We start from the raw sequence: 25,882 nt of genomic DNA, 5'->3' as shown, positions 1-25,882 counted from the left end.
GATGAAGAGGGGTTTTATTGCTTGATTATTGTACAGTATAGGGTTTTACTTAATCGTTTAATGGAGAGGCATCTTGCTTAATGATTTGATATCATAATTGTTAAAGTGGTTAGGGTATCATATCATCTAAAACATATGCTATTTACTTGTATGCTGCAGCACTACCACCCAAATTGCTCAACATGCAGGTATATTCCCTGCGCCCCCGTCCCCTTATGTACTGCGCGCTCATCGCTCAGACACACCACGCTGCGTCGCACGTCGTCGGACAACCCCCTCGGTCCACACACCACTACCGCGCTCTCGCCCTCTGCTTTCTCGAGGACCTTGCGGATGATTGTGCGCGCGTGCGGTCGACCAGACAGGACTGTAAGATTGGGCAGCGGTTTCTGCGTTGGCTTCGAGTCTGATCCTGTTGCAAGCTCGCTTGTAGACTGCGGTGCGGCATGACCTGAGCATGTACAGGTTGTAGCGTCGATGGCATCTTCATCTTTGATGGGTGCTGTGCAGCAGCATGTTCCGTCTGGTTGACAGCCAGACTGCTCCACAGATTCTATGGCTACAGCGTCGGTCGCTGCTTTCTCCGCTTCGAGGGATTTCTCGTTCGCAGGTAAGCTTGTCTGCAGCTGGAACAACGACTGTTCCTGGGCGCAAAGCGTGTTCTGCACCTGCTCTAGCTTCTCGTCACAAGTAATGTAGATGCTCATCTCGATTTCCCGAATGACGTCCGGATTGGCCAGCCGAACTTCCTCAACATCCCTAAGCACCTCTTGCAACTGGCGGTCGAACCAGCTCAGCTGCGTGCGCGATTTGATCACCCAGACGAATCGGATCCGCTTGGTTGCTGCAAGCCGCGCTGTGCTTTCAGCCTTCCACTTGGCGACTATATCCCGCAGGCAAGGCACGGTGAATGTCGCCCCCATACCGCCGGCAATTAGGATCACGCTGTCAAACTGCTTCAGAGGCCGCATCTGTCCATACGGTCCCTCGATGAAGACTGCACGTGCCTGCTTCACAGCCACCTGGTCACTAGCCCCAAGCACCTGGTGGTTCTTCGATGCATATCGGAAAAAGCGTCGAGTGCCGCCCTTTTCTGCCCGCACGAACATCACCATCTTGTTGTCTTCTGGTATGGACGCAATGGTGAAGGGATGGCTCTGCAGAGGCACAATGGAGTGGCATGTGAGAAACACATGTTGACCCGGCTTCCACCCGACTCCGGGATTCTCAATCGCTATACGAGTTACATTGCCTGGCAATGGCGTGAAAGTCGCCCGGTTAGCCCAGAGGGCATGGCCCGGTCTCTTTGAACGATGGAAGATCGACAAATTCACATAGGTCGCCCACAAGTAGCGCGCCACCCGGTCAAAGACAAGAAAACCGATGGGAATCCACACCCACACTTTTACTTCTGCCGGTGCATGGAGCCACACGGCAACGATGAAACCAACAAAGGTCACCAGATGCTGTAAAACAAAGAACTCGTACCCAAACCGTCGAATCGGTGCGGCGGACGTAATAACAATAAAGGTCAAGATAATCCATGCGGCGAAACCTCTCGTTGCCAGGGTGTAGTTCTTCAGCTCGTATACGATGTAGTTATAGCGGCCCCAATCACGAAACCAGAAGCACATGTGGATTGTAGCGGTCAACCACAGCGTCCGCGCGATCCACCGATGGAACCAATTAAGACGCTCGTAGCTCATACCTACGAGCATGCCAATGAGGTTTTGCCTGCCCGCCAACAAGAAGATCAACGGCAGCTGGCAGATGGCAATGAACCCAGTGCGGTAGCCCACATCTTCCCATTTCCACTGGTCGGCCGTGTCCAACTTGTAGAAACAAAAGACGAGCACGACGATGAGGTTTGCCAGGATGATGGACACCGGGCCCAGCGGTGCAAAGTGATAGGAGTGGCCGCGGAATGACAAAGGGGGCAAGGTTGCATAGCTAGCTTCACGCACGATGGCCGTTAAGGTGGCATATGTGCTGAAGAAGATAGACTTGGGCTTGGAGGGAGTCAGGGACGAGTCATTTAACCTGATGGAATGAGCATACGTTATTTCGATAAACAAAGGAGCTTACCTTTGGTAGGCGAGAAAGCGATTCAGAATATTAATGACCGTTCCAGCAGCGATGGCACTACCTACAACAGCCCAGTACATCTTCTGCAGGTAGAACAGACCAGGCACGCCATCTCCCATGGACATGTGGCCCATGCCAGACATGGACATGTCCATCTTGCAGGTATGTAGACTAGTATCCGGATTAGGGCATAAAGAAAGGGAGATCAGTATATACTAGAAATGAAAGGAATTGTATTCAAGCATGATGGTAGAAGAAATGCACGATGTACATATCGCGGGGAACGAAAGAGAAGGAAGCAAATGACAATTAGGCGAAAACGAGCGACTAAGGGCCCGAGATCGAACCCGATGCCAATACTGCCTATCTACTCTAGTCAGTCATATTGAGTATAATTGAGAGAAAATGAGAGGGAACAATAGTCAAAGCGACTCAGTGAGTAGTAATAATCTGCTCAATCCCCACCTGCTAATCCGGCCATGCTTTCGGACGGGCCTTGAGCTCTGCAGCTGCTGATTGGCTCCCGCAGCCAAAATGTGCTCAAATGCCGCCCAAATGTGCTCTAGCGCTATCGGCCGCTTACCTGGCGGGTCCGCGGGTTTTCAAGGTCCTTTAAAGATGCGGAAAATCACCGGCTGTGACAGCCATGGCCCGCTTTTCTATGTCTTCATTAACATTTCATTCCTCTTTTTTCTTCTTCCTTTTCCCAATCCCGTCATATAAAGTATCTTGTAAATAGGGCTGGTGCTTTGACATCTTTTAATATATCCATTTCCCACATTCCAGTTCATACCTCCTACCCGAACCGTCCATACCAAACACCACCCTAATCCTACTTTACTCCACTCACACTACATCACAACTTACCAACAATGGACATGAGCTCAATGACCGGTATGGACATGGGAACCACCTCCACTACCATGTCCGGCATGTCAATGGCTACCTCCACCGCATCGTCCACAATGGACATGTCTATGGGCTCCTCCACCTCTACCTCCATGTCCATGCCCATGTCCACCTCTTCCTCCTCTTCTTCTTCTATGTCCATGTCCATGTCAATGGTCTTCATGAACGCCCACGACACCCCCCTCTTCTCCAACCAATGGACCCCGTCCTCCAGCGGCACCTACGCCGGCACCTGCATCTTCCTCATCGTCCTCGCCATCATTTCCCGCTGTCTGGCCGCATTCAAAGCCCTCATGGAACGCCGCTGGCTCGACGCCCACGTCAACCGTCGCTACATCGCCGTCGCAGGGAAATCCACCGAAGCAGGTCGCATTGACGCTGATCCCGAATCCAAAGAAGCCAGTCTCATCACAGCCCAAGGTGTCGAGGAGAAAGTCAAGGTCATCCACAAAGCAGCTCGCGAACCTCTCCCTTGGCGATTCAGCACAGATCTCCCTCGCGCGCTGCTTTTTCTAGTCATCACCGGTGTTTCTTACCTACTGTATGTTCCCCTTTACCTCACCTCCACAAATATCGAACACATACTAATACAACAATCACAGGATGTTGGCCGTCATGACCATGAACATCGGATACTTCTGCTCCGTCCTAGCCGGTGCCTTCCTAGGCGAACTTGCCGTGGGACGCTTCATCCAGTGGAACGAGCATGAACATTAGTCCTACCCACATACATGCATACATACATATTCATTTCGGGTTCCGCGAACATAACGACTTCTATTTCGCACGGTGTTCTCGGTTCGGGTGTTCGGTGCTGGTCTGGCGTTGCATTGCATTGCATTGCATTCATTTCATATTTCTGGGATAGCGAGTGTCACGCATGTGCACTGTTGCTTTTTGGTTATTTGTCAGATACCACTTTTCGCTTCTTGGTCTCTCGGATCTCTGCTCTGTGTCTCTTTTTTGCCCTGATATCATTACAGTCGACGGTGTGTGATTAGCTTAGACTTCAGTACATAGAGATAATGTCTGAGGAGGTTTTGGACTGTGTCGGCATAATACCATGGTTTTGGTCGAAAGGCATAACATGCATGGGAATACCACATAATCCTTGTAGGCTTTGCAGGTTACAGTGGACTATTGGCCTCACGCGGAGGGAATCCAGACGTGGCGTGATCGGCTGTAGGTTGTCCCACTCCTATTGGTGCGGACGGGACCACACGGACGGCGCGGGCAGGATCCATGCCACTAACCGCGAATGGCAATTGATACGCTGCGATGTCTTTTAGATTCATAATGTTGATGCTATTCAAGTTGGAAATCCATTCGTAAAGATACTGACTACTTACTTTCTATCGACAATTTGTAGTAATACGCAGGCCTCAGACTATTGGTCCCCGGATCTCTATCAATTGCAACCTCAAAAGCACTGGTCGGCCGTGTCAGCAATCCCGCCTGAGCGTAGGTATCGTCGATCGCCTCCATCTGCGCAATGCTCTCCTCACCGTCGATCCACACCCCGGAGCCCGCACGACCCTTGATCCGATTGACAAACTCTTCTAGTTGGCAGCGCCAGGTAGTCCACCATTCCTGATAGGTCTGCGCTCGCACATCGCCCGCTGGCCAGTTGTATGCTTTGGCATACTCCATCACATCCCACGTCTTCACAACCTCTTCCCCTCGGCGAAGAGTATGTGTATCGCAGATATCGATCCGGTGGTAGACCGTCGGGATGAGGTGATTCCACAACGTTATTTTCCTTCTGACAAAGTGGCGCACTTCATCGTTTAATCCATTAAGCAGCATCTCTCCTGTTCTTGCTTCAGTCTTGGGCCATCTGAACGACGGCAGGGAATGAGACCATGCCGCCGGGAGAAACGAAAACCCTCCTCCAAATAACAGATCACCCCTGATTTCTGCGGTCTTGTCACTGTCTGTAGCGTAGGTAGCTTTTATTGCCGCGTCAATCTGTGGCTCCGGCTGATATCCATCTGATGCAACAGGCAAGGGGCGATGCAGTGCTTCAATGGGATTGAGATGCTCCCCTCTACCCAGCACCTGCCGCACGCAGGAGAGGGGATACGTTGCTAGGTCCATGAGACAGCCACCTGACAAGCCATAGTGGAAGCGGATGTCGTCCATTTCCAAATACCCTTTGGGAAGATACTGCTGGGAATAGACATGCTCTACAGTCGCGCCCCAGGGAAGGTGATTAATCTGGTAGAGAAAAGCCTGCCAGGCTGGGTGAAACTGATAGTGGAAAGCTTCAAGAAGAACCGGGGCATTCGGCGCAGTCACTAATGGATGTCTGAAGAGTGACTTTGCCTCGTCAGCATTCGAACAGGACGGCTTCTCAAGAAGAACATGTTTTCTTGCTTGTATGGAACGCAGGGCCCACTCAAAGTGTAGGGAATTCGGTAGAGCGATATAGACTGCGTCGATGGCTGGATCGCTCAGAAGTTCTGACACGTGCATTAAGACCCATCCATGCTCCGTCAAGTTCAAGCCAGTTGTAGAGAATCTCACCTTGATAAGTATTATGGACGATCGGAATGCTGTACTTCTCGGCGTACTGACGGGCGCGCTCGGGATCTCGAGCAGCGACCGCTGCCACGATGACTTCCGGGTGAGACAAGGCGGGTAAGATTATGGCCAGGGGACTAGAGCAGACATAAATCAGATAGCCTGCAAGTCAGTGCTTCATCAACTTACGCTATGGAGGATGCTCCAAGCAGTCCTATTCTGATGGCGTCATCCCTCTTCCTCGGGGTCGGCGAGCTGACTGCCGCATAGTAGAATCGCTTCAAGAAATCGAAAAATAACATACTGAATAATTGCTGGGGAATTGCTGGAGTCTAAGTAGATTTCTGTAAGACTATTTGATATGCAGTGTGGCAATGGCACGTAAAGGTAGCACGGACAACTCGGTGTCTGAGGCGGGTGCTTCCCGCCATCAGTTGTTCTGGACTGCATCGCCAGACAGCAGGTGACTTCCGCAATTGAAGCTGTCCGTCTGTTTCTCTCATTTATTTATTTGGGAAGCTGCTGATGGCTCTCCTTCCAATTCTCACGGTATCAACATAGTGCTTTCCTAAAATGAGTGTATGGTATCGAAACGCAATATTACTCCTAGTTATAGGGTGCAACGGTATTCTTCATACCATACTCGCCAGATTATCTTGAGTCTAGAATCTTGAAATTCTCCTGTATAGTCGACAAAGCCAAGTTCCCGCGAAGTAACTGTTGAACAGATGAACTATTTAGATGTGACTCAGTGGAGGAAGTAAGATGTGCCTAGAAAGATGAGCGGGGTACCATTCCGTTCCTTGGTTATCTAGTGCCCTCTAACTGACACTGAAACCACACCATATAATCACATTAATTCACAACATAGTCCTTCTTGTCTTATATCCGAGGGTATAGACATGGGCTCAGGCACAATGGGCAGGCTTGGCAATCCCCCACATGGCGGACTTGAACCGGGGAACTTCACCGGATTTGCCAGTCTTGAGAAGAAATGAGCACATTTCCTAACCCAATCAGCCCTAGTGCTGCTAGGACTCACTGCAGGGTCCCTGGAGCTCCAGCTTCTCAGTGGCACAAAACAATATCCAAGATTCATGTTACTAAGTAGTGACTAGTATCAGATCCATCGGCTCTGGTCTCTTCTTCGGGAATAATACTCGCTCATTCTGTAATTACCTCGCTTAACCCTGTACAATCCCGGTCCTGCCGTAGAATTTCATTATAATCAGCTCTACCCGCTCAGAGCATGTCTTGCATAAGTATAAAACCATCGAGGGTCCCTATGTAACATCTATCCCACGGCACCTTCGCTCTACAAACCGCCGATCACTCAACCTTCACCATCATGAAGGTCCCTATTCTCTACCTGGCGTCTCTTGCGCCCTTGGTCGCCGCCCACTTCGAGCTCAAGTACCCTACCAGCCGTGATGGATCAGAAGAGCAGATGACCCAATTCCCCTGCGGCGGAGCTGCCCAGTCCAGCAATCGTACGCAGGTCTCTATTTCCGCCGGTTCATTCCCCGTCGCATTGTCCATGGGTCATTCCCAGACTGCTGTCGAGGTTCTCCTGGCACTGGGTTCCGATCCTGGAACCAACTACAACATTACCCTTCATCAGACCTTTGAAATCCAAGGATTGGGTGCTTTCTGTCTTCCGCACATCAAGTTCGATGAATCCATCCTTGGCACCAACATCACCGATGGAATGAACGCAACTGTCCAGGTCCAGAGCAATGGTGATCCCACCGGAGGTCTCTACGCTGTATGTTGCCTTGTCAATCATTATGTGTGAGTAGATGCTAACCTCGCTCAGTGCGCCGACATTCAGTTTTCTTCCACCGTCTCCTACGAAGAACCGTCCTCCTGCTCGAACAACACCGGTGTGACTGCTGTGGCTTTCACTGGAGCTGCGGCAGAGCGCAACGCCAATGAATCCACTGCCTCTGGAGAAGCGCAGAGCAGCTCCTCTTCTAGCACCTCTTCGGGCAGCTCAAGCTCATCTACCTCCACTGGCGGTGCTGTTGCTTTGGAGACTGCTGCGTGGGGTATGCTAGGCGCTGCAGTTGTCGGTGGAATGGCTCTGTTGTAAGAGTATATGCACAACTGTCTATGTTGCATTAGGCGACTTGGTACACCAGAGGATAACCTTGGCTCGCACTCGCTTTGCCTTCTCATGATTATTCTTCTAGGGCTCAGGGTCTACCCGAATAACATTGTTCATTCGGACTTCTGGAATTTCCCTCACTGACAATCCAATGTCTATTACATCCTGTGGTGGCACATCCTTGGTATGTGCTCAGGCTCATCATACATGTATAGAAAGTTGGAGCCATGTTTTGTGGTCACTAGTACTTCTCAACCCGCCCTTGGCTATACATTCTCGGATTCCAAACTCACCTTGTTGCGGATGGAAGTGCAGCATGCGTTTTATGATTCATGAATACCCATTGTAATTGGCGAGAATCAATCAAAAGCCCTCAAAATTATATGAATTTAGTAGGAGTACATTGTATCGTCTTGTAGTCGTATGTGCGTTCAATCGTGCGCATTCCGATAGTCAATATCTTCAATACTATCACGAAATCTGATCAAATCACGCCCCGATTCTGATATAGTCTGGACTCCTTTGCTGTTCTGTGCTTTCCTTCGAGAAGAACTGCGTGCCTCATGTTCTATGGGAGATGTATTTCTATGGATATTACTCCAGAGTACAGGTGTAATGCTCTTACTTTCAGTCCCGATTATTCGCGACGTGGTACTAGGATTGACTTCGTATACAGCCAGCGCTGATCTGGTGACTATATCATAAAAAAAATACTTCGCCTTATCATTGAGCTACTTTGGATTTGGTTCTTAGCCGATTGATCCATGCAATCTCATTACGTAGAGATCCGATGCGAATACCTTGAGAGGGGTGGGATGAATTGTTTTGGAATTTGATGGTAACATACGGTCGGTAGCTATTGGATTTCAAGGCTACTGGAACTCAATTATCCTTATTGATCATTGCCGTATTGTTGCATAAATTAGCATACTAGTAGAAATCGGTTATTTGGAGGTTGATAACCGTTACTTACACTTGCATGATCACTTTTGAACCACTAAGATCTGATATAACCCAGTGTATTAGCTATTGGATATATGGTACCCTTGGAAGCTGATGGAACCATAAGCAAAGCGATACTGTTTATTATATCCATTTCCAAGAAGTATTGGGTATCAAAATGAAAACCATAGATGATCATGAAATTGTCGTAGTACTCAAATAATATATAAATTTATACTAACCATGTTTACTTACGATAGTTGGAGACCCGGAGTAGCACTACACAGTACTTCAAGTCACCAACCACCTCTGAAACAATACTCATAAAACTAATGCCAATATAGCAAAATCCCTGCGTATACCCAACAAAACAGACATGCTCAACAGTAGCCGCCATCAATAAGCTGTTCGTGATCAACAATTCCATCATTGATAAGGAGCCAATCTCCGCAGGCGGTAGGCCAACATCCTCGGCAGAATCGCGGGGAGAGGCCGTCCGCTCGGCATAATCCATGGCTCTCTTCCACTGTTTCCATCCTTTAAACACGAACCTTTGTGTACGGTGTCTCATCTAACCAAGGGAGATAACTTCAAAATGGCTACACGCGCCCCCTTTATTGTTCCGGCGCTGAAGAAGCACACCGCGACGGTGATCATGGCCCACGGATTGGGCGACAGGTTGGTCCCTAGCATACGGCGCTCTAAATGAGTTACAACTTGCTAACGTTTTTTGTCAACAGTGGTGCTGGATGGTACGTAAATCGAGACTATGATGTTCCACAAATGACGGACGCTACTCCTGCGAAACGAGAGTTGAAATAACTGAATCGAAATAGGATGGCCCTCGCCCAGAACTGGCGCCGCCGCGGCATGTTCGATGAAGTCGCCTTCATCTTCCCGAATGCCCCTATGATCCCTATCACAGTGGTATGCGATGGCTGTCACCTACGGAGCTCTGGGAATAGTGGACTGAGTTGACGGGTAATAGAACTTTGGAATGTCCATGCCGGGATGGTACGACATCTCCAAGCTGGGTCGTGATGTGAGTGGTGCATCCACATCTATAATCCCGGGGTAAAGAGATTAATGGCTGTATAGTTGGATTTCGAAGAAGCCATCCGCCACCAGGACGAGCCGGGCGTCCTCCGTTCCCGTGAATACTTCAACTCCCTCATCAAGGAGCAGATTGACAAGGGCATCAAGCCCTCCCGCATTGTCCTCGGAGGCTTCTCGCAAGGTGGAGCGATGTCCTTGTTTGCGGGTCTCACAAGCACGGAGAAGCTTGGTGGTGTCTTTGGTCTTTCTTGCTACTTGTTGCTGCATGACCGGATCAAGAACTTCATCCCCGAAAACTGGCCGAACAAGCAGACGCCCTTCTTCATCGCACACGGCGAGGAGGACGAGGTGGTCAAGTTTGATTTCGGTAAGCAGTCGGCGAAGATGGTTAAGGAGTTGGGCGTCGAGGATGTCGAATTCCATTCTTACTCGTGAGTGTTCCATTCGCTTTCATTTTTGCTGAAATGGCTTGCTTATACTTGGGTAGCGATCTCGGCCACTCTGCCGATCCCGAGGAGATCGAAGATTTGACAAGGTTCCTTCAGAAGGCTATTCCTCCGGAGGAGGGTCAGTCGGCCGCCGGATTATGACTTGGTGACGCCAGATCCGTGCCTGCTGCACCTTCTATAGGTGCTAGAATCACATACAGCATTTTTCTTGGCATCGTTATATGGAGAATTGCGGTTATGCTGTTGGGGATCATCTCGGGAAAGAAACGGGATGCGCCGACAAAGCAGGATTGAACATACAATTGGCTTGAATACATAATAGATCAAGATGCACGAAATGACGAAATCTAGTAACCATCTATTCATCGCTCGTAGTTGACTATTCCACCCACACTTATTCTCCCCTCAAAGCCTTCCGAACCGTAGCCTCAATAGCAGCCACCATGGCATTAGTATTCTCCACATCAAACGGCACCATATGCTTTGAGCCGTGATCATGGAAACTCATTTTACTCGGCTCACACAGCCTGGACAAATGCATGCTAGAGGGATACAGCTCATCCTGCTTTCCCACAATATTTGCCGTGGGGATCTTGACGGGATACTCGCCCTCAGCCGAAGTGTCAGGGATGACTTCATTCCCCGTGCTGTCAAACGGCGCAGCACCGCAGATAAACACGGCGACCTTGAACAGAGGCTCTTGATGCGTCTTCGCATGGTGTACAATCATGGCGCATGCCAGGGCAGCACCTTGCGAGAATCCCATGACGGCGTCGAAAGGACCCTCACGCTCGATGATATCGTAGACGTGCTTCATTGCGGGGGCGAGGTATTCGCCCGGTGCGCAGTCACGAGGATAATGGTTGTAAAAGGGGCCATTAAAGAGGCCCTTTAGCTCTATTCAAGGTGTTAGCTAGCCATCACATGTCTCCAAATATACTCCGAATCTTTAGATGTGGAGGGCGGGGTGATGTACGAGGCTCAACTTCGGCTTCCATGCAGCCATCGTAGTATTTAAACGTATGGCCATATTTAGCGAGGTCGTAGGAGATTCCACCTGATTGCGATACAAGTTAGATTGGCAATCATGGCCTGGCGAATTGGACTGGTTGTTCAAGTACCGGATTGGATCTCGAAGATCTATTGTTTTTGTTCCAACGGTTAGATTTGGATGGCGGGGAAGCGGAGATAAACCAAAGAAAGAGATGCCCGCCAGCAGGGAAGATGCTTGCTTACTTCGGCGTTGGTACCTGCGCCGTGGAGACAAAGGAAGCGCATTTTGGATGGTTGTCTTGTGAAGATGTTCTTTTTGTGTCACTTCTTTCTGAACAGATGTGTTCCTGGACAACAATTGCTGACAAGAGAAGAAGATGAGGAAATGTGTTGAATACTAAACTAGACTACGCCTTCCGACCGTCAGCTGAAGCACTGGCCTGCCACTATGCCACTAACGTAAGACAAACTCTCAGCCTTCTCCATCAACTCCTGGACTATCTCATCTGTCTCTGCTTTTCTTCAGTCGTCATCCCGTCTAATCTAGACTATGCATCCTTCTCGGCTATTTACAAGACAATTGCTCGTCCTACCCCCTACATGCAACATGTGAGATGTCCCAGTTCACGGAGTTTCCATTCATCGAAATGATCTCCGGCACCGAGGGCGGCGCCCGTCGTGCCCCCTTCGAAACTGGTCTTGCTATCCTCTCCCCACTGTGACTTGAGTGGTTCTGCGCCTCTACAGTCTACGTGGTTTTAATAGCATTACTGCTGCTCGCAATCAATGGCATCTGTCGTCAATTTCCTCTCAAATGTGCTCTCCCGCCCCGTGGAGTCCTACTGCAGCTTTGGTCCGACGGTGAGTGAAATCACCTTTGGACTGCTGGGGTACTCCTTCAATCCGGAGCGCGACATCAACGATCTATCAGGGAAGGTTGTTTTCGTCACTGGAGGTATGTCTTCTGCTACACACCTTGGGCTGTCTTTCTCAGTGCGCTAATTTCTGCTTGTCTCAGGCAATGCCGGTCTAGGGAAAGAAACCGTCCTCCAACTCGCTCGTCACCGCCCATCGCGCATCTACCTCGCTGCGCGGAATGCGACCAAAGCCGAAGACGCCATCGCTTCAATCCGGGAGCAGGTGCCATCCGCCGATATCAGACACATAGCCCTCGACCTGTCCTCCTTCAAGTCGATCCGCGCCGCTGCCGAGCAGTTCGCGTCAGAATGCGATCGCCTGGACCTTCTGGTTCTCAACGCCGGAATCATGAACTGCCCGCCCGCTGTGACAGAGGAAGGATTCGAGATTCAATTCGGAACAAATCATATCGGACATTTCCTACTCACCCAGCTACTACTGCCCACGCTGCAACGAACGGTTGAACTTTCCAGGGATGTCCGGGTAGTAACATTGGCCTCTGCCGCGAATGTCGCCGCGCCTCCCTACGATGTCATGACCTCTACGCCGGCTTTGTTAGCCGACCATACATTGACCCGGTACAGTGCCTCGAAGGCAGCGAATATCCTCTTTGCGTCAGAGCTGGCTCGTCGCCATCCGGAGATTCTGTCTATCGTGGTACATCCCGGCTCCGTCGTGAGCGACCTATGGGACCATACGATTAAGACCGGTGTCGTAGCCAAGTACACTATCGGTGCCATTCTTGCGTTCAGTCGGAGCATACGGAGCGGAGCACTCAATCAGCTCTGGGCCGCAGGGGCGAGAAGAGAACTGTTGACCAACGGGGCTTATTATGTCCCCGTTGGGGTGCACGCCACGGGCAACCGGTATGCGAAGGACGTCAACATGGCACGGCGACTGTGGGAGTGGACTGAGCAGCAGATTGCAGAGAAATCGTAAACTTGTCCGGTTCCAATGATGGCTTGGTTCATCCCCGCGGGCATCTCCTGTAGTTAGAGATGTTTGACGGATATTCTTTACAGGATATGCGTGACCATGCTTTGGAGACAGCAGTGGTTGTTATATTTATATTAGGTTCTTGATACCTATGGAATAACATGATGTGATACACGACTGTTCTTCAGGGTCCGGATCGCGGGGTTGAAGACGGGTAGACTCGCAGATTACCGGATTCGGTATGAGATGCCGGAAAGCGGGTGGTGAGCGTCAATCCGGGCGAAAGCCATTGGTGGCACAATCTTGTCCCAAGGTGCCAAACAACCTCGCAAGAAAAAGGGACCAACCTGCTGCCCATGGAAAGGAAAAAGGAAAACCCCAATCCAATGTCCCTGCCAATTCCACAATACCTTAATGACATCTGAAATGTTGCTGATCTCCCCCCATCGATGCCAGTCTAGACAGTCAGCAGCGGCTGCGATCGTTAGGGTTTAGCCGAGGAGCCTCCCTGTCCAGATTCCTCGTTTCGCCCACAACCAACTTCATCCAGCACGGCCACGAAGGGCCTTTCCCATTGAAAATTGTAGTCCCATAGCCAAAAATGCACACATAATATAATCATATCATAAAGAACAATATCTTAAATTCTACTTAACGAGCTACACTGCGTAGAGAATATTATCAATGTCGTAGAAGTACTGAGAACGTAAAAGTCGGCTTTTGCATGCTCTGCTCCCCACACAAACCCGTGCGAAGCGCATCATCGAACTTGAACTATCCTCATCCTCATCCTCCCACTTCACCTCCCTCCTCTTCTTCTCTCTCCAGCACCAAATACTCCTCTCCCCCCCCCCCTCATCTCCTTTAGGTACGTATAATAATCCCCCGTTATTCCTCCCTCTAGAACCCGTTTTTTTCCCTCTGGACATTTCGAAAATACTTTGTCGCTCTTCTCCCACTCAACGACGAGTCATCCCGCGAATCTTCTGTCCCGAATTTATTCGTTCCCAATTCCAATTCGATCCGGTCGCGCGAATTCGACGCTCAAAACGCTCCGCTCCCCTCTTCTTTACGCGAGAATGACTCTGCACAATTTCCACAATACACATATCATACACTCAAAAATTAGGAAGATCGATATCTGACGTCTTGGGATTTTTTTATTCCTCTTTTACAGGTTGAAAGCACTCAAGCTTCAATACTCCCGTCAAAATGGATCAGGCAAAGTTGGCTAGAATGCAGCAGAGCGTGCGGATTGGTATGTACCACTTCTTTTCTCTTTAGTTTCTTTTGTATATTTTGTTATTGCTCCGTTCGCATCCAATTTATAATCAATAAACATGGGAGGGATTATTGGTGGGGGGCAAGAGCGAGAGAGCTTTTTGGGGTGGTATTATGGGATCCCGATCCAATTCGATTCTGCAAGGAACGAAAGAGGAAAGAAGAGGAGGAGCAGAGAGGACTCGCTCGGAAGCTCAGGATCATGTCGGATTGATCGATGTTGTTGCGTGTTATTATTGTTTTTATACAAAGTTATCGTGAGGAACAGCTAAAGCTAACATAACCTTTCTCACTCTGACAGGGTACGTATAATGACACACACACATTCGCATCCCACGAGAAACACACACATCACCACCCCCCAAACCCGACCCAATCTACGAACCAGAATGCACGCAACGAAACTAACAACACAACAGAGGCAAGGGTACTCCCCGCCGCAAGGTCAAGAAGGTCCACAAGTCCTCCGGTGCCGACGACAAGAAGCTCCAGGCCACCCTGAAGAAGATGAACGTCCAGCCCATCCAGGCCATCGAGGAGGTTAACATGTTCAAGGAGGACGGAAACGTCATCCACTTTGGTGCTCCTAAGGGTATATCCCCCCCAACCTATCCACCCAAAAAGACAGCAGAATACTGAAATATTTCTTGATGGTATATAGTCCACGCCTCCGTCCCCTCCAACACCTTCGCCCTCTACGGCAACGGCGAGGAGAAGGAACTCACCGAGCTCGTCCCCGGTATCCTGAACCAGCTTGGCCCCGACAGCCTTGCTTCCCTCCGCAAGCTCGCCGAGAGCTACCAGAACATGCAGAAGAACCAGGCCGGCGCTGACGGCAAGAAGGACGATGAGGAGGATGATATCCCCGATCTCGTTGAGGGCGAGAACTTCGAGAGCAACGTCGAGTAAATTTAGTAAAAATTTATTTTTATCTCCCTTTTAACAACCATCAGCTTGAATTTTATTTGAGAGGAATTGATATCATCTTCGTTGCCACTTGACAACCTTTTTTTCCCCTTATTCGTTGTACGGACGGACCACTGTCGGTATATTATTCCGTTTACTGGATTGGATGGATCCAACATTCAAAAGAAGGAGAATGAGGCTTGTGTGTGCTGCTCTTTTTTTGCCCTGTGGGTGTGCGCGCTGAGCAGATTCGTTTTTCTCTTCTTTTTCTTGCTTATGGTATTCAATATCCTTTTGGAGCTTGGAGCCGGAGCTGGAGCTGGGGCTTGAGCTTAGGATTGTTTGTCGGAAAGGAAGAGGTTAGTCGGCTTTTCTTATAATGAAAGCAATGATTATGCTTTTCTCCATTTCTGGGGATATAAAGATGAGAGGGTTTTAAGGAGGCCGTAACTTCCATGGTTCTTGTTGGGTCTGTGGAAGATAGTATTACTATGCCATTTAGATGACTGGTCATGAAATTAGTTGGGGGGTTTTTGTAATGCAGAGATACATAGGCCATGACCGAAGTATCTATCAGTATTGATTGGACATCGTATCAATCGACGTAATACTTTATGATACTAGGCTCATGACCTCGACATCTACTAGTAATCACACCTTCTATCATAATGGTAATGATATCAAACACACTCGCTTTTCATATAGTAAATATTTTAAAACACACCTCGCTGAACAAACAACAAAATCAATGGGTATTGGTATACATGAAAGCATCATAAGATAAAAAGAAGCCAAGAACAATCACAGACAGACAGCAAGCAACAGCAAAGACCTGAAGTAAAGCTCATCTACTCTCCACCTGATTCATCGACGACCTCTTAGGAACAAACGGCGCCGAAGTCGGCTTCGACTTCCTCCTCTCATCCTTAACACGCAGCCCCCGACTCAGTCCACCCCCGAGACCCCGCGCAAGAGACGCAAACGGCGATGCAGCCTGCCAGTTATCCAGATCCTCTTCGTGCTGGCCGACACTAGCCACGATTTCACTGCCGTGTTTCGAGGATCCGGATCCATCGGAGGGCTTGGCGCGGTGTCGGTGGAGGGAGGTGTCGCTGCCGTGGGTGCTCGGGGAGGTCGGGTTAAGTTTCCACGGGTTCGTGGGGATGTCTGGGTCGATGTAGTCGGCGCATTTGCAGCCACAGCCGGTAGGGCAGAAGTGGTATTCTTCCTGGTCGGTGTCGGGTGCCATGGAGAACCAGCCTCGATGGCAGTCGAAGCAGCTGACGTGACCGCAGCCGAGACAGGGGATGAGCATGCCTTCGACGACTTCGCTGCAGATGACGCAGGGGAGTCGGAGAGGGAGGGGCTGTTTTGGTTTGCAGTGGGGGCAGGTGAGGGGAGGGGGTGTTATGCCCTTTATGTGGCTCTTGGGGATTGCTTCGGTGAGTGCTTTGGTTGCGAAGATGGAGTGCTGTAGGGCTTGGCCGCAGCTGATGCAGTGGCGTTGGATTTCGAGACCTTGGTTTTCGGTATCGGTGGGCGCGGCTGTTGAGCTGCGGCGCTTGGAGCTGGGGAGGGAGAATGAATCGTGGTGGCTTCTGTGGCGACGATGTGTTGGCTCCTTGGTGAGATTGGGGGTCCCGCCGATCTTTAGTACTTCGCTACGTTGCACTGGGAGTCCCCATATAGAGAGCAGATGAGCGTATGCTGCGCGGTACGATCGGTATAGCCATTCTTTCTTGGGGTCGAGGAAAGTACTCTGCGATTGTCCGTTGCCCTCGAAAGCAGCTTGGTTCTTTAGGACTGCGCGAACCTTTGTCGACGGTTTGGCGGGAGTAGGTCGCTCGCTCTCCGTGTCAGAGTGGGTTTGTGACGTGAGCGCGGTGGAGGTAGTTAGGTAGTCGGGAATGGCTGAGACTGGTTTCGCAGTAAAGGCACTCGTCACCCAAACCCCTGGCCCTCCGACTGTGTTGGGGCTGCCATTGGGGTTGAAAACCTTCCGGGACAAGGCGGTTGCTGGAGGAGATGCTGACGAAGGACCAAATGTGAGAGAGCGGGAAAGAGACGAGGCCAGAACAGAACCAATGCCGGAGCCGCTGCGTGGTTGGGATTGCTGGTCAGGTGAAGCAGCGATTGCTATGTTCTGGGTCCATGTCTTTCGGTCTGCTGCTAGGGGGCCGGCTCGAGTGGCTAGAGGAGGGGTTGTTCCTGTGGAATATGGCGGCGTGGAATCGGGACGCCAGTTCTCAGATGAAGAACGCCCAGAACTATGGGTAATGGGCGTTGCGTGGCTGTCCTTCGGTGTTGAAGCAAGCGGCACGGCCGTCTGCGGTTTGCTCTGCGTAACGGAGTTGGGGGAATACAAATCAAATGAAAATGCATGCTCCTCCATCCGCCTGGAAACGGCCCGACTGACATGAGCGTGTTCTTTGGAGGCCTCGTCAATGTTGGCCTCGTGCAAAACACAAGATAGCATCGCGATCATTTGCACGTCGCCGATCTGTTCAAAATGCTCGAAGAGAGCAGGGATTAGCCACTGACCACCGAATGGATGGTCGCCCCATTGAATGACGGTATTCATAAATCCTTTGTGACGTTGGTCCTGGCTTCCCATGTCGTTACTCAGATCCACAGCGCTATCCTTCCTTTGAATATACGGTCTATCCAGGGTGTCAAAACCGGATGAAAACATGGAGCTCTTGCAGTTGTGCAAGATAAGCCTGATAAGTCCCCAAATCCGAGACAGCTCGTAATAACCGTGGTCGAGGGCTACAGCTGAATTATGCGCACAAACGTCCGTGACTTTGCCGCAGATACGATATTTGCTAGCCAGTTCCCGCTTGGCTGGTAGCAGATCACTGAAGTCGTGGATTGAGATGACATTTTGCGAGCCTTCAGATGACTTCGATGTCATCGCACCAACGGTCGACCTTTGCGAATTATCTGTAGATCGCGGACGATAGAGTCCCAGGCTGCCACCGCTACGCCATGTCTGAGGCGTTGAAAACCGGTGCTGGAGCCCTGACAAGATACCAGAAGACCCGGAAGAGCTTGAAGATTCGGCGTCCGAGTCGTCGGAATATTCAGAAGCGCCATCGTCAGTGCTAGCCATGGTGACAGACGTCCGAGGCCCAGGAGAATTGGTCTGCAGACGACCAAAGCCTTCGAAGACCTTGTCCGCTCTGGATAACCTGGTCATTTCCTTAAACCCTAGGTTTTCAAGCCAATTGGACTTGTCTTTCCTAGATGGGAAGAAGCACACCAAGCGACCATCGTTGGCCCATAGTGCACCGCATCCCTTGGCTACCGGGACCATGACATTGGCATTGACCGGTCGAAGCAGTTCAGAACTCATGCCTAGATCTTGGCTTTGTGACAAGCCGACCTCATCTTCATCGCTGGACTCCTCACCCCCTAGTTGGCCGTTGATGGGAGACTTTACGGTTTCTGCCGTTTCCCCAAGAATCCATGCTATGCTTTCTTCCAAGGTACTCTCACCCAAGAGGTAGCGAACGACCCCCTCGAGACATCCTCGTTTGTGAGCAAGGAAGGTCTCTGCAATCGTGCGAAGTTCAGCTATCAACTTGTCGGCAAGTTGGTCGGTGACAGCGGCAGTCTTCTGCACACTGAATGTTGGCATGGCATCTCGAGGGTAATCAACGGGGAATTTAATATCGACTTTCATGAAGATAGAGTCACCATCAGCACCCCATGGTCCGTGAAGGGATATAGTTGCCTTTCGTTGTCTGACATCGACCGATTCAAAAGCAACCTTGGTGAACTTTTCTCCGACATGGGTAATCTCGTCGCCCAAGGTCTCGATATCCCATCCGGATATTTTCACGCCACGCATCCATGAAATAGGATTAGTATCCGTGCGAACGTTTGTCCGACCCTGCATACCGATCCTAGAATCGGCGTTGGCCCCGCTCTGCGTCCATGCGCGAGCGTATGGGACCGAGATAGTATTCATGCCGGGGTTACGAGACGTCTGAGGTGTGGAGCTTTGTCGAGTGGTGGGCGACAGCGAGTCCATATCTTCTTCCTCTTCATCGATAGGCGTATCCCGATATGACCTATACAGTGCGCCCTTGCGCGTGAGCTGCATATTGGAAACATAAGTCTTCCCTTTCTCAAAGCCAACCCTTTGCATAATATCCGGATCGACCCTGTGTAAGCGTAGTTCACGATCCGTGCCCCAAGACACCAGCTGGAACTCTCTATTATCAATACCATCCTCTATCTCCCCGCGTGCTCTCCACAAAAACTCTTTCACCTGGCCTTTGTGTCCTAGGAAGCTGTGTACCAGAGGAAGCTCATCATTCGAAGTAGAAGCCTCCCCAGCTCTCCGGCTATATAAGTGGAGATCACTATTTCCTCTTTGTGGCATGGCCAAGACACCCCATCCAAAAGGAGTATTCCTTGCTCGCCATACTGGAAACGGCGTCTTGATCACCTTCTCCGGTACCTCTGTGTCCACTGTGTAGTCCCAGAATTTGATCGTCTTGTCGAGAGAGCACGTTACAAGAGCCCCTGGCCGTACCCTGTTCCAGTCCAGCCCATAAATCTTCGTGTTGTGTGCCTCAATAGACTTGATCGGATACGCGCCCATCCGCTTGTCCCATATCCGCAAGAACTTGTCGTGAGAACTGGCAATAACGTTGGGGTCCTGTCGGTTCCATTTAACCTGTGTTGCTCCAGCAAGCCAGTCAGAGAATGAAATAGCGGGACGGGAGGGTGTCCGCAGATCCCAGCAGTGGACGAAGCTATCAACGGCACACGTCGCGAGCATATCTGCATGGTGTGCAGAGAAGTTGATGTCTGTTATGGCTCGAGAGTGGGCGTGCAGAACGTGCTCAATCGAGCTTGGCGAGGATTTCATGCCCAGGTTCCATACCAACGCCTTCTGGTTTGATGTGCTAACGACCCAATAGTCTCGGGCAGCGAACGGGGACCATTGAACGTCTGCAACCTCCCATGGTGTGTGATGCGGAAGATACCTTGGCGGCGAATATGGCGAATCGAGATCGATGATGTGAAGTCCTTCCTTGGAGGCTAGAACCACATCCCGTCCACAGGGCGAGATCGACATAGACCCAACAGGCTGCTCCACATGAAATGAGCTATCCTCCCCGAACGTTGGACTTTCGAAGGCCGATGTGAGGGGCCTGGGCTCGCTTTGGTCCACCATGTTGGCGTCGCCGGCTCCGGGCGTGAAAGGCTCCTTGGTTTCTGTGCTACCTCTTGGCTGCTATCCACGCCTTGGAGAAACGTTCAAACGGACTCAGAATATCAGGAAGCACATTGGTGGAAAGATCGTTTGCGGTCATACACGGCGCTATCATATCGACCGCATTTGTCATGGGCTTTTCATCAATTGCGTAGGAGGAACGGGTCTGTGGAATTGGCTGTGCGCATTGTGGAGGTCGTTACGGGGGGCGGTCGAACTTGGAATTCCAGAGGCGCATGTACCGTATCTTCGATAGACCAATGATGGTGCACTGTTGAAACGGTGGTTAATAGGATGAGCAGGGAGAAAAAATCACTACTTCAATTGGAATCTTGCCTGGGGAATTGTAGATATCCGAACCAAGGGCCTCAGACACCAGCTGTGGACTCCGCAAAGTCCGGGGTTGGCGAGTTGCTTCCCGGCTGCAGTCTCCGATTCTGCACACTTGGTTCCTCCAGCCTCCAGTGCTCATTACGGCAGGCGGTGTATGCAACCTGCGCAGCCCCTCTGTCGGTTACGTCGTTCCATATCGAATCGAACTCCAGCCATAGGAACATCCCAGGTGGCTGTTGCTTCTACTTCCCGCGATCATCGCTAGAGGCTGCTGTCAAGTTCCGCCTGCTCCAAAGCTACGTGGGAGAGGTATCCGCTGCTTTCCGACTGCCAGAAATCTGCAGGAGAGCCGTAAGCCCCACCTTGATCATAACCGTGAAATCGCGGGGTTGAACAGAACATTAAACGTTCCTATTTCACAGACTCGAAATGGCGTTGCCTAAGCGAATCATCAAGGAGACCGAGCGTCTCATGGCAGAACCGTGAGTTATCCGGTTAACGAAAGAATCCTATCACAGTACAGATTGTTGACGCACGCCTGCAGAGTTCCTGGCATCAACGCCGTACCTCACGAAGATAACCTGCGTTACTTCGATGTCTCCATTCACGGACCGGCACAGTCTCCATACGAAGGTAAATAGAGAAGCATACATAGGCTGTTTGTATGGCTGTTGACTTCTTTCAAGGTGGCATTTTCCGCCTCGAGCTGTTCTTGCCAGAGGACTACCCGATGACTCCGCCCAAGATTCGCTTTTTGACCAAGATCTACCATCCCAACATTGACCGCCTGGGGCGGATTTGCTTGGACGTCTTGAAGAGTATGCAATATTACACCTCAACATTGGAAGGAGGATACAAGGATTAAGGCTAACGTGTGGCTAGATAACTGGTCTCCCGCTTTGCAAATTCGCACGATTCTTCTCTCCATCCAGGCTTTGCTGGGAGCCCCCAATCCTGATGACCCGCTTGCCAATGATGTTGCTCAGCGCTGGAAGGAGGACGAGCCAGCAGCGATACAGACTGCCAAGGAGTGGACTAGAACCCATGCGATGACTTAGATAAGAAAGGCGGAAAGGGCTCCACCCGCTAAACCAACTGTAGGAGCAGCAATGTTGTGATGTGACCATGAGCAAAAGTACTGCGACATTCTGCCTTCCTGGCATTTTTAGGATAGGCCTCAATTCTCCGGGACCTTTTCTTTCATACAATGAGAAGGCATCCATAACCATCAACTCTGGTTCGTTTCCCCGCAAGTGCTCATGTATGGTGATAGAGCTGTGGCTCATTCCAGATGTGTGGTATAGGCATTTGCTTTGTTTCATCCGGCTGCGATCTGTTTTCCGATTTCGATCTTAGAGATTCATTCCATAGAATTGCAATATACCTGTAGCAGATCGTCGACTTTGGTTTAGTTCTACTGGCTCAACTGTCCTGGCGGTTTATTATGCACCTGGCTTGTAGTACACAATGATCCATGACTATCAAATTAGATACCGTAGCCTACCCGGTAGCATGATACTGCTGGAAATATCTCTATCTTCCTGACCTTGAAGGCATCTAGATGTGAATAGTATGGTCCTAGAGAAAATCAGCTAGGAGATTCACCATATTCATTACGGTACCAGAGTGAATAACCTCGAAGATTAACTCATACTAACACGTATTGTATAGCTTTGTTTTGCTTCCTTACGCCCCCTTACGCTCCCTCGTGCAGTTATTTTCAGGACCAGGAAGATACCGATATTCTGACTGCCTGCCTTATTCTACCATCAAGCGGTAAAAGATAGTTATCTAACCAAGCACTTCAAGCAAACCACTCACAGTGACCATCAACAACAGCACAATGAACAACGAGGACACTATGGACACCTCTGGAGAAGCAACGTATGTTTTCTCTTCTGATTGTATATCACCAGCAGAATTGGAGGAAAAGAAGCCATGCTAGTTACTTTGATATATCTGACACCCACCATTCTAGAGACCAGCCTCACTCCTTTCAAGCAGAAAGTGAGGACCCGGTTTCTAACCTCACTCAACTGACCGACGACATCACCAGCCAGCTCGCCAGAGCATTTCACATCACAGACCATCACGATGACCCGCTTTTCTTTCCAGCTTTGTTTACAAATCCTGTGAATATGACGGCAACAGAGCAGGATTTAAGGGAAGACCCCAATGCAATGTCCCTAGACTCTTCTCCCCAGACTCTGCACTCAGTGTTTGGAGCTGGTGCGAAGCCCAACACACAACAATCCCCTTCAACCAGTGCTGGTTCTCAAGAGATCAACAATACAACTGCTGCAGCTCGCAACCTCGCAGGCATTCTGAAGAAGAATAAAGGCGCGAAGACAGGGAAGAAGGTCCAGTTCGCAGCCTCTCCAGGAAAGGTAGTAAAGTGCTACAAATCTTCTCCAGGTGAGTATTCTCACTTTGGGTATATTTGGCTACCATAGTGACAGCTGATCCAGAGCTTAAGAAGAGGGACTAAGCAATGGCTTCCTGGCTCCGTCCACTTAAGTCCATCCTTGAGTACGTCTGGCCCCAGGAAAGACAGACTGCCAAGCAAGACAAGAAAGTCATTGTTTTCCGCCGAGCAAACCTCGTGGATAGGGATAGTGACAAGGACATGGACAAGGACGAAGAAGGAGCAGGCATGGACTACCACGATAGCTCTCCAGTTGGGCGCGCGAGCTCGATGGACGACCTGGTAACTTTTTACCGAAAGCCCAGAACTATTAGCCTATGCCTGCTAACAGGATGACAGGTTGATTACATTCGCCAGACCACAGCTTGTCCTAAGCAAACGCGCGACCCCAAAGAAGATTGGAAACGCAAGAGAAGTGGTGACACTAGAATTTGGAATTATAGAAAGCCATGGTGCACCAAATGCTACGGGGAATGCCCTCTTTGCGGTTCCGCCTGTTGCGTGTACGAGGAACTGAGGCGCGCAGTCGCGGATGAGGGATCAGATCCTCTAGTGGCACGAGACCGCAGACGGCTAATGGGCCTCATGGAATCTGTGGGAGCCTACATCAAGGACGCGAGCACGTTCTCCTTGTGTTCAACGCCAGGTTGCGGAAAGCATGTCTGCCCGTCCTGTTGCGGAATATGCCCGGACAAGAGTTGCCGAGACATCCAGTGCAAGGTGAGCAGCGGATATTACTCGTTTCTTTTCAAGTAGTGCATGAGTCCGTATTAACACCGATGCTGTTAGGAGTGCAAGGCAGATCCCTGGGCCGTATGCGACTGGCACGAGTAGTCAGCGGGGCGCCACGATATGAAGCACGACAATATCATGACGAAGTTTACGATAATATGCCGATGAAAATTCATCGTACAGCAGTCAGAGATAAAGTTCCAAAGGAAGCTCCAGATCTATTAGCCGTTGAAGGGTGGTATGGAGGAGTCTTCGGCAGAAGATGGCAGTTCTGATGATATTAGGTCATTATCCGGAGGGAGAGAATAGCGAGCATTGAGGCCAATGTATGTATTATGAAAGTCATCAATGCAGATATGCGACCATGATTCCAGTTAACTTTTCAAATTTAAATATTAAACCGTCTAAGTCCTAAGTAATACAACCTTAAAATCCAACTCATCAAGCACATACATCCCGATCCCCAAGATCTGGAGAAGTCGAGGCGGCAGCCAACCAGCCAAGGGCAGGGGCGGTCACGTGGCACCGCTTAGCGAGGCTCCGCACCGCACCACAATTGTGTCAGTCTCACGAACAGCTCGCCGCAGAGACCGCTTCGACTCAACCACCCAACGCCAACCGACAACATCTCGTCTCGACCGGCTGCGCATCTCAGACGTTCAAGATGCGTACCTACGACGATTCTTTCAGCGGTCAGAAGATCTACCCTGGAAAGGTGCGTTTTTATGTCCCTTTCCCGCCAGCAACTTTCACAAACGACCGGCCTCGAAATTCGCCACGAAAACCTACGTCTACACCAGACCCTTCACCAATGCATACAAAAAAATAAGGATATATCAAGTTGACGGTTGATTTTTGAAAAATTATAGGGTAAGCTGTACGTCCGTGGCGACAGCAAGATCTTCCGCTTCCAGAATGGAAAGTCCGAGTCCCTCTTCCTCCAGCGCAAGAACCCCCGCCGCATCGCCTGGACTGTCCTCTACCGTCGCCAGCACAAGAAGGGCATCTCTGAAGTCAGTACCCGCCATTTATCCCTTTGGATTCGTTGAGTTTATTGTTTCGTTCTTTTGTTGCTTGGGTTGGAAAGAGGAGGGCCTACTGGAGTGATGCATATGTAATCGAATTACGACGCGAACATACATCAATATGTGATTGGATATGACGGTTGAATCTCGCTTCGATGATATACTGGATGGGATCAACTACAACCCAATGGTGGCAGTGGAGACTATCGCAACAACATTGAATGGAGAAAGGGGGGATGAGGATATAAGGTTCCATAAAAAGGAGACCACATGCTGACTGGGACCCTTTTTCCAAACCTACAGGAAGTTGCCAAGAAGCGCACTCGCCGTGCCGTCAAGAGCCAGCGTGCCATCGTTGGTGCCTCCCTCGACGTGATCAAGGAGCGCCGCGCTCAGCGCCCCGAGGCCCGTGCCGCCGCTCGCCAGCAGGCCATCAAGGACGCCAAGGAGAAGAAGGCCGCCAACGAGAGCCGCAAGCGTGCTGAGAAGGCCAAGGCCGCTGCCTCCGGCGCCAAGCCCGCTCAGCGCATCCAGAGCAAGCAGGGTGCTAAGGGCTCTGCCCCCAAGGTCGCTGCCAAGTCGCGTTAAAACGGATTAGAGGCGGTACTGGCTGTTGGGACTGGGATGAAAGTAAAAGGATAAGAAATGACAACACTTATGGGGGTGGGAATATGTTATGGACATAGGGAATTTGGGAGGTTATTCTAATTCAAAAAAAATAGAAACCCCCCACGAGGAAGCATTTTTTCTTTTTGCCTCATCAAAGATTTCTATTCTCCAAAAACATCAGCAAACGAATTTCCTTGTTTTGTTGTCCCTTGCGGCGTATGAGCGTTGGGTAAGGGGGATCAGATACTACTTACTGTCCTTTTTGCTCCTTCCTCCTCGGATTTGAACCAGTTTCTTATTCGTTTATTACGCCGTTTTCTTCTCTCTCCCCCAAGTGGTATGTCTTCAAACTTATTACTTTACCCAGGAAAGGAATATGGAAATGGATGTGATATGATTACTTGCATTTTTTTCCTATCTGCT

The 25,882-nt window shown here is 50.2% G+C and overlaps 11 protein-coding genes across 11 annotated transcripts; 7 read left to right on the top strand and 4 right to left on the bottom strand.

Moving 5' to 3' along the window:
- Positions 1-144: 144 nt before the first annotated feature.
- Positions 145-2,465, bottom strand: BO87DRAFT_407041 (ferric reductase family protein). The gene is made up of 2 exons (XM_025626037.1): positions 2,086-2,465; positions 145-2,040 (listed from the first exon to the last, which is right to left on the bottom strand). Exons 1-2 carry the CDS (start codon positions 2,238-2,240, stop codon positions 162-164), a joined length of 2,034 nt encoding a protein of 677 aa, XP_025479605.1. The 5' UTR covers positions 2,241-2,465; the 3' UTR covers positions 145-161.
- Positions 2,466-2,737: 272 nt separating this feature from the next.
- Positions 2,738-4,182, top strand: BO87DRAFT_376933 (copper transporter family protein). Its single transcript, XM_025623422.1, has 2 exons — positions 2,738-3,535; positions 3,597-4,182. The coding sequence occupies exons 1-2, from the start codon at positions 2,958-2,960 to the stop codon at positions 3,709-3,711; spliced, it is 693 nt and encodes a 230-aa protein (XP_025479604.1). The 5' UTR covers positions 2,738-2,957; the 3' UTR covers positions 3,712-4,182.
- Positions 3,983-5,581, bottom strand: BO87DRAFT_63854 (Gfo/Idh/MocA family protein). Its single transcript, XM_025629444.1, has 2 exons — positions 4,344-5,581; positions 3,983-4,267 (listed from the first exon to the last, which is right to left on the bottom strand). Exons 1-2 carry the CDS (start codon positions 5,467-5,469, stop codon positions 4,122-4,124), a joined length of 1,272 nt encoding a protein of 423 aa, XP_025479603.1. The 5' UTR covers positions 5,470-5,581; the 3' UTR covers positions 3,983-4,121.
- Positions 5,582-6,768: 1,187 nt separating this feature from the next.
- Positions 6,769-7,996, top strand: BO87DRAFT_335383 (putative GPI anchored protein). The gene is made up of 2 exons (XM_025620494.1): positions 6,769-7,282; positions 7,334-7,996. The coding sequence occupies exons 1-2, from the start codon at positions 6,866-6,868 to the stop codon at positions 7,607-7,609; spliced, it is 693 nt and encodes a 230-aa protein (XP_025479602.1). The 5' UTR covers positions 6,769-6,865; the 3' UTR covers positions 7,610-7,996.
- Positions 7,997-9,095: 1,099 nt separating this feature from the next.
- On the top strand, positions 9,096-10,423 carry BO87DRAFT_335378 (palmitoyl-(protein) hydrolase). Its single transcript, XM_025620493.1, has 6 exons — positions 9,096-9,244; positions 9,307-9,318; positions 9,403-9,493; positions 9,555-9,608; positions 9,665-10,053; positions 10,110-10,423. Exons 1-6 carry the CDS (start codon positions 9,162-9,164, stop codon positions 10,210-10,212), a joined length of 732 nt encoding a protein of 243 aa, XP_025479601.1. The 5' UTR covers positions 9,096-9,161; the 3' UTR covers positions 10,213-10,423.
- On the bottom strand, positions 10,165-11,443 carry BO87DRAFT_376929 (uncharacterized protein). Its single transcript, XM_025623421.1, has 4 exons — positions 11,308-11,443; positions 11,193-11,211; positions 11,048-11,128; positions 10,165-10,968 (listed from the first exon to the last, which is right to left on the bottom strand). The coding sequence occupies exons 1-4, from the start codon at positions 11,347-11,349 to the stop codon at positions 10,466-10,468; spliced, it is 645 nt and encodes a 214-aa protein (XP_025479600.1). The 5' UTR covers positions 11,350-11,443; the 3' UTR covers positions 10,165-10,465.
- Positions 11,444-11,850: 407 nt separating this feature from the next.
- On the top strand, positions 11,851-12,921 carry BO87DRAFT_308999 (putative short-chain dehydrogenase/reductase family protein; the record flags this gene model as incomplete). Its single annotated transcript, XM_025619451.1, has 2 exons — positions 11,851-12,019; positions 12,083-12,921. The coding sequence occupies 2 exons, from the start codon at positions 11,851-11,853 to the stop codon at positions 12,919-12,921; spliced, it is 1,008 nt and encodes a 335-aa protein (XP_025479599.1).
- A 1,209-nt stretch (positions 12,922-14,130) lies between these two features.
- On the top strand, positions 14,131-15,108 carry BO87DRAFT_309130 (nascent polypeptide-associated complex subunit family protein; the record flags this gene model as incomplete). The annotated part of the gene is made up of 3 exons (XM_025619453.1): positions 14,131-14,180; positions 14,619-14,791; positions 14,861-15,108. The coding sequence occupies 3 exons, from the start codon at positions 14,131-14,133 to the stop codon at positions 15,106-15,108; spliced, it is 471 nt and encodes a 156-aa protein (XP_025479598.1).
- A 680-nt stretch (positions 15,109-15,788) lies between these two features.
- On the bottom strand, positions 15,789-20,709 carry BO87DRAFT_359667 (Mtc5p). The gene is made up of 2 exons (XM_025621522.1): positions 20,672-20,709; positions 15,789-20,606 (listed from the first exon to the last, which is right to left on the bottom strand). Exon 2 carries the CDS (start codon positions 20,294-20,296, stop codon positions 15,950-15,952), a length of 4,347 nt encoding a protein of 1,448 aa, XP_025479597.1. The 5' UTR covers positions 20,297-20,606; positions 20,672-20,709; the 3' UTR covers positions 15,789-15,949.
- A 297-nt stretch (positions 20,710-21,006) lies between these two features.
- On the top strand, positions 21,007-22,127 carry BO87DRAFT_63723 (E2 ubiquitin-conjugating protein UBC13). Its single transcript, XM_025629443.1, has 4 exons — positions 21,007-21,150; positions 21,213-21,301; positions 21,355-21,486; positions 21,551-22,127. Exons 1-4 carry the CDS (start codon positions 21,098-21,100, stop codon positions 21,724-21,726), a joined length of 450 nt encoding a protein of 149 aa, XP_025479596.1. The 5' UTR covers positions 21,007-21,097; the 3' UTR covers positions 21,727-22,127.
- A 384-nt stretch (positions 22,128-22,511) lies between these two features.
- On the top strand, positions 22,512-25,864 carry BO87DRAFT_335362 (60S ribosomal eL24 domain-containing protein; the record flags this gene model as incomplete). The annotated part of the gene is made up of 9 exons (XM_025620492.1): positions 22,512-22,552; positions 22,647-23,083; positions 23,158-23,375; positions 23,433-23,687; positions 23,740-23,813; positions 24,272-24,344; positions 24,391-24,540; positions 24,695-24,838; positions 25,154-25,864. The coding sequence occupies 9 exons, from the start codon at positions 22,512-22,514 to the stop codon at positions 25,436-25,438; spliced, it is 1,677 nt and encodes a 558-aa protein (XP_025479595.1). The 3' UTR covers positions 25,439-25,864.
- Positions 25,865-25,882: the final 18 nt, after the last annotated feature.

The sequence above is a fragment of the Aspergillus neoniger genome (assembly GCF_003184625.1).
Source record: "Aspergillus neoniger CBS 115656 unplaced genomic scaffold BO87scaffold_17, whole genome shotgun sequence".
In the NCBI taxonomy this organism is placed as follows: domain Eukaryota; kingdom Fungi; phylum Ascomycota; class Eurotiomycetes; order Eurotiales; family Aspergillaceae; genus Aspergillus; species Aspergillus neoniger.
Note: the sequence above shows the minus strand (reverse complement) of the source record. Positions and strands in the feature narration are given on the sequence as shown.

Excerpts from the sequence above, each read along its gene's own strand:
- BO87DRAFT_407041 (XM_025626037.1), bottom strand. The coding sequence starts at position 2,240 with ATGGACATGTCCATGTCTGGCATGGGCCACATGTCCATGGGAGATGGC. Across the intron at positions 2,041-2,085 it reads CGCTTTCTCGCCTACCAAAG|GTTAAATGACTCGTCCCTGA; the intron begins GTAAGCTCCTTT and ends TCATTCCATCAG.
- BO87DRAFT_376933 (XM_025623422.1), top strand. The coding sequence starts at position 2,958 with ATGGACATGAGCTCAATGACCGGTATGGACATGGGAACCACCTCCACT. Across the intron at positions 3,536-3,596 it reads ACCGGTGTTTCTTACCTACT|GATGTTGGCCGTCATGACCA; the intron begins GTATGTTCCCCT and ends CAACAATCACAG.
- BO87DRAFT_63854 (XM_025629444.1), bottom strand. The coding sequence starts at position 5,469 with ATGCACGTGTCAGAACTTCTGAGCGATCCAGCCATCGACGCAGTCTAT. Across the intron at positions 4,268-4,343 it reads CTACAAATTGTCGATAGAAA|CGTATCAATTGCCATTCGCG; the intron begins GTAAGTAGTCAG and ends AAGACATCGCAG.
- BO87DRAFT_335383 (XM_025620494.1), top strand. The coding sequence starts at position 6,866 with ATGAAGGTCCCTATTCTCTACCTGGCGTCTCTTGCGCCCTTGGTCGCC. Across the intron at positions 7,283-7,333 it reads CCACCGGAGGTCTCTACGCT|TGCGCCGACATTCAGTTTTC; the intron begins GTATGTTGCCTT and ends AACCTCGCTCAG.
- BO87DRAFT_335378 (XM_025620493.1), top strand. The coding sequence starts at position 9,162 with ATGGCTACACGCGCCCCCTTTATTGTTCCGGCGCTGAAGAAGCACACC. Across the intron at positions 9,609-9,664 it reads TCTCCAAGCTGGGTCGTGAT|TTGGATTTCGAAGAAGCCAT; the intron begins GTGAGTGGTGCA and ends ATGGCTGTATAG. Across the intron at positions 10,054-10,109 it reads GTCGAATTCCATTCTTACTC|CGATCTCGGCCACTCTGCCG; the intron begins GTGAGTGTTCCA and ends ATACTTGGGTAG.
- BO87DRAFT_376929 (XM_025623421.1), bottom strand. The coding sequence starts at position 11,349 with ATGCGCTTCCTTTGTCTCCACGGCGCAGGTACCAACGCCGAA. Across the intron at positions 10,969-11,047 it reads GGAAGCCGAAGTTGAGCCTC|AGCTAAAGGGCCTCTTTAAT; the intron begins GTACATCACCCC and ends CACCTTGAATAG.
- BO87DRAFT_359667 (XM_025621522.1), bottom strand. The coding sequence starts at position 20,296 with ATGGTGGACCAAAGCGAGCCCAGGCCCCTCACATCGGCCTTCGAAAGT.
- BO87DRAFT_63723 (XM_025629443.1), top strand. The coding sequence starts at position 21,098 with ATGGCGTTGCCTAAGCGAATCATCAAGGAGACCGAGCGTCTCATGGCA. Across the intron at positions 21,151-21,212 it reads GAGCGTCTCATGGCAGAACC|AGTTCCTGGCATCAACGCCG; the intron begins GTGAGTTATCCG and ends GCACGCCTGCAG. Across the intron at positions 21,487-21,550 it reads TTGCTTGGACGTCTTGAAGA|ATAACTGGTCTCCCGCTTTG; the intron begins GTATGCAATATT and ends ACGTGTGGCTAG.